A 4,822-nucleotide genomic window follows, 5' to 3' on the forward strand; every position below is an offset into this window, starting at 1 on the left:
TTATAAACACTGAGATAAGTCCATATTTCCAGATCACCAGTGTATGTGCATCCGTTTTGGAGGACCTCAACAATTGATTTTGTGTAACTCCTAAAGGCTCAGTATAATTGCTCCAGTAATAATAGAAACATTGAACTCACTTTACCTCTAGGGAGTATAACCAAGTGTACTCCAAAGTTTTATAGAAATAAAAATCTTTCATGGCCCATTCTTATAGAATCCAAAGAATCCATTGGATGAATTCTTTTATCATTCCTATCCCAACCCCTGAAAATGAAATCCAAAAGGCTTTCTTCTATTCATTATTATACACTTGTTCTAATTTCAGCCTGAGGGAATTGAGTTTAATGATTAGTAATTAATTGAGCAAAACACTTGATAATGTCCTATAATCTATTCTTCTCTTTTTATAGATGAATGTTCTCTGAACAACGGAGGCTGTAGCAACCACTGTTCTGTTGTTCCTGGAAGAGGAATTGTATGTTCCTGCCCAGAAGGACTTCAACTCAACAAAGACAATAAAACATGCGAAACTGTGGATTACTGCAGCAATCATCTAAAGTGCAGTCAAGTGTGTGAGCAGCACAAGCACAAAGTCAAGTGCTCGTGTTATGAAGGGTGGAAGCTGGATGTGGATGGTGAAAGTTGCACAAGCGTTGGTAAGTAAACGTGTGTTTTGGGGTGTTTAAGGAAAAAAAAAGCATAGCAAATGTGTTTTTTGTTGTTTTTTGGATGTTGTGTATTTTGTGATAGTTAAGAATAGTTAAGATCTTCAGAAAAAAAAAATCAAAGCACACCTTCAGAAAATTAATCACAAGGTTCACTTAATTTTAGGTAAGGTACTTAAGTATAATGTCATTTTAGACCATCTCCAAAATCTTCTGGGCAGAAAATATTACAATAATCCTTAACATTACAATTCATCAGATTATTTTTTCCTTAGATACTGCTTTCATCTTCATCTTTTTAAAGGAGTCTGTTTGCTTGTTTGTTTGTGTGCCAAAGTATTTCCTTTTATTTCTCTTTGTATGCTTTTTAGAGACCTCCAAAATCTGGGCCCTATCCCACACTTCCAAATGTTTTTCTACTATTCTTGAAAATAACTCCTTGCTCTGGGTGAGTTCCTCTTCTAACTGCCGTTTAGAATGATGTGCTGGTTCTCTAGGTCACATTGCACAGTGGGAAAAGCATACACAGGTTGTGGTATCTGACCTTTGACTTCTAATCCTGCACCTGACATTCCTGATGTATGTGACCCTCGGTAGGTTACATAAAACTTCTTGACTCTTAGTTTTCTCATTTTTCAAATATCAATGTCTATTATAACATTACCTTCCTTATAGCATGGTGAAAGAATAGCATAAGCACTTGTGACTCTACCGCACCACCATTAGGGGCTTAGTGAATGAGGCCTTGCCCCCGGCTTCTCCAGATTTTTTGTCTGAGGCTACAGGACACTTAGTGGTCCATGAGTAGAATTGAAAGGGTCCATGAACTTTGTTAGTGAAAATATAACATTGCTGTTTGTTTTTTTTAAATCTTTCGCTGAAAGTTGACGTTTCGTCCAATTGTGAATGTGTGCTACACACCAGTTATCGGCAACTATGACCGTGGCTCCAATAGAAGTAATAGACCTATTCATATCCCTTTAAAGTTGTTGTCAATATCTCCAAATATCACTTATCTTCAAGCTTTGAAAACCACATCTACTTCAATAATGGAGGTCATTAGACCAAGTGCTGAATCTTGATATTGAATGCATTAATAAAAACACACATATATTATTACACCTGAAAGTGTTTATTGTTTAATGTTGATAATTGCATTTCAGTGTGTGTGATTTCTTTATGAGTATGCACTTTTTTTTTCTTACTGTTTTTGTACTTTTTAAAACTTTCCAATAGTGGGAACAAAGTCTTAATTAGGTTGCTAAGAACCCATGCATCATAAACTTTTCCATTTTATTTCTTCTACTTAGATTATACTTTTCCCTCTTCATCTCAAAAAATCCTGATCTTCTTTAAAATCTATTAGCTCAAATCTTTCTTCTTTAATGGAATCTTCTTCTAAATATTCTTGCTCTTCACTTGTTTCTCCTTTCTATGTCTAGAATATATTGTCCATGAATATGTGGTCACATTTTAATTTGCTGTTTTGTATTCCTATCTATCATATTGTTTATTATGTATCTCTTTGGTGAAATAATGAGCATCTAGAAGTNCAGGGGCCAGTCTGCTTATCACCAGGTGTGTGCTGGAGCAGTCAATTCTCCTGTCAGTGTTGAGCTTTCTGTGACAGGCACTTTAAGGGCATTGGGTCATTATAGGGATGATGCCTTGACTGGTAAAAACTATGCCAGTATTTGTTATAGTCTCTTATTGGGGTGGGGCGGGTGGATGGGAATGGAGAATCAAATTCTTTGTGCCAAGAGTTTGCAGTTGTTATAGGCCAAGGTTGAAGACTAGTTGAAAAGAGAGCTCAGAGGAGCCTGACTAGAGTTTGGTGACTAAGAGAGTCTTTGTCAGGTAATAAAAACATTTAAAAAGAAGTTGCAATATTCATTGACAGGTACAAGGTGTGATCAAGCAATATAATGAATGTTTAAATTTTTAAAAAAATTACTACAGTAAAAGGCACATTGCCATTAATCCCCATCTCTGTGAACACACTTATCCCATCATTCTTGCCACTTTCTGAAGCAGTTCTGGAAGTCCTCTTTTTCAAGTGTCTTTAGTTGCGCTGTCGTGGCTGCTTCAATGTACTGAATCATTTTGACTTTGGGGAAGAGCCAGAAGTCACTTGGTGCCAGATCCGGTGAATAAGGTGGATGAGAACACACCATAATGTTATTATTTGACAGAAATTGCCATGTACCAGGAGCGATGTGTGACACAGAGTGGTTTCATGATGGAGGATGATTTACAGCACACTTTCAAACACACCTTCTCTCAACCATAGCTCACACCTGACTAACTGCACTGAACAAGTTGAAACTTGCCACACACTGTTACTAAGGTTCCACATGCACTTCCCGTATTGAAGATCTCTGCCTTTCCATTGGATGGCACTCGGCAGCAGCATTCACCATATTTTGTGATCACAATGAAAATGCTCACCATATGTTTTGCGCACACCTCATATAGAATTAAGGAGGAATTGGCAAGAGGTTACACATGCAAATATTGACATTAAATTTATATATTCAATTTTATATTTCAATGTGTATTTTGTTTATCCTAAATCTATAACTTAATTTCTCAGATAGTGTCAGGAAGAGACATCTCAGTACTATGACAACAGTCATATTTGTAACATTTTTTTTNTTTCTTCGTATCAGCACTAAGGCAGTGTCACATGCTTATCACTTGTGTGTTCGCTGGAGTAGCACTTTTGATCTTCAAGAACTTTTCCTTTGCCTTCACCACTTGGCTAACTTGCACAAGAGGACTAGCTTTTATCCTTCCACATGCCGTCCTCATTAAGCTCTATCATTTCTAACTTTTGATTTAAGTGAGAGATGTTGGACTCTTTGTTTCACTTGAACACGTAGAGGCCATTTTAGGATTATGGATTAGTCTAATTTCAATATTGCTGTGTCTCAGAGACTAGATTCTCCCTAGGAGAGGAAGATGGTGTAGCAGCCAAAATATACACATTTATCGATTAAATTACCTGTTTTATATGGCTGCAGTTCATGGTGCCCAAAAACAATTGCAGTAGTAACATAAAAGATCACTGATCATGGATCATCATAACAAATATAATAATAATGGAAAAGTTTGAAATATTATGAGAATTACCAAAATGTGACACAGAGACATGAAGTAAGCAAATGCTGTTGGAAAAATGATGCCAATAGACTTGCTCAACTCAGAGTTCTCATTAACCTTCAATTTGTAAAAATGCAGTATCTGCAAAGCACAATAAAATGAGGTATGCCTATATTTTACCTTTAAAGATAGTATGGATCTTTTCTTATATAAATAATTTAACTTGCTGGTAACTTATCTCCTCCTGAAACATGTAGTATGCCAAATGCCATTGTCAACATTTATATTATTACAGATAATATAGATTTTATTGGTAATGAAAATTATTTCTTATTTAAACCAATTTCATATACAAAAAGGAGGTATTGTCTGTCTCATTTACTTTATTTTTTTAAAAAAACCTATGCCAGGTTTATTGAACCATAATTCAATAAAAATGAATTGACTATTAACTGTAACTTCAAATTTCCATCATTCTTCAGTTGAGTCCCTGTTTTAGAAATGTGTTATTTCTACTTAATGTAATATCTTTGCTTATTGTTTTTAACATTTCAAAACTAAAGAATAATAGTACTCTTTATGATTCAAATTAGAGCTGTGGTCCCCCATTTTTTTTCTTTTTTCTATTGAATTTTCCTCTTTAGTGTTTCCATATTTTCTTATTTCTCTCAACTCTGTCCTTTCTAAACTCTTCAAAACCTGGCTTTTGTGGAATTGGTGAAATTATTCAATTATCTATAAAGTCATACTTAACATCTTATTAGTTAACTATAATGATGTCCATAGATCCTGTTTTTGTGATCTTTATTTTTTATTTAATATATCCATAAATCTTATTTTTCTTGAATGTCCCAATGTTTTATTTTATCAGTTCCTCTTATGTCTTCCCTCTTTAATACAAATACACCATTTATTAATCACCTTTCTCCTGAATTATTGGTTTCCTTTTACTTAGGAATAGCCAGAATATTGCTGCTGATTGCATTTCTTTTCTATCTCTGATATCTTTGCTAAGGTTTGACTATCTTCCACTGTAGGTTTCTACTCTAGGC

The 4,822-nt window shown here is 34.8% G+C and overlaps 1 protein-coding gene across 1 annotated transcript in view; it reads left to right on the top strand.

The window, feature by feature from the left end:
• The window catches only part of LOC109376921 (low-density lipoprotein receptor-related protein 1B-like), a gene marked incomplete at its 3' end in the record, with an annotated part of 166,724 nt that overhangs the window by 149,662 nt on the left and 12,240 nt on the right, over nucleotides 1–4,822 (top strand). The window contains exon 14 of the mRNA XM_019633073.1: nucleotides 414–659. Within this exon, the coding sequence (XP_019488618.1) occupies nucleotides 414–659 (246 nt within the window). The remainder of the gene's footprint in view (nucleotides 1–413; nucleotides 660–4,822) is intronic.

The sequence above is a fragment of the Hipposideros armiger genome, unplaced genomic scaffold (genome assembly GCF_001890085.2).
Source record: "Hipposideros armiger isolate ML-2016 unplaced genomic scaffold, ASM189008v1 scaffold_1238, whole genome shotgun sequence".
NCBI classification, from domain to species: domain Eukaryota; kingdom Metazoa; phylum Chordata; class Mammalia; order Chiroptera; family Hipposideridae; genus Hipposideros; species Hipposideros armiger.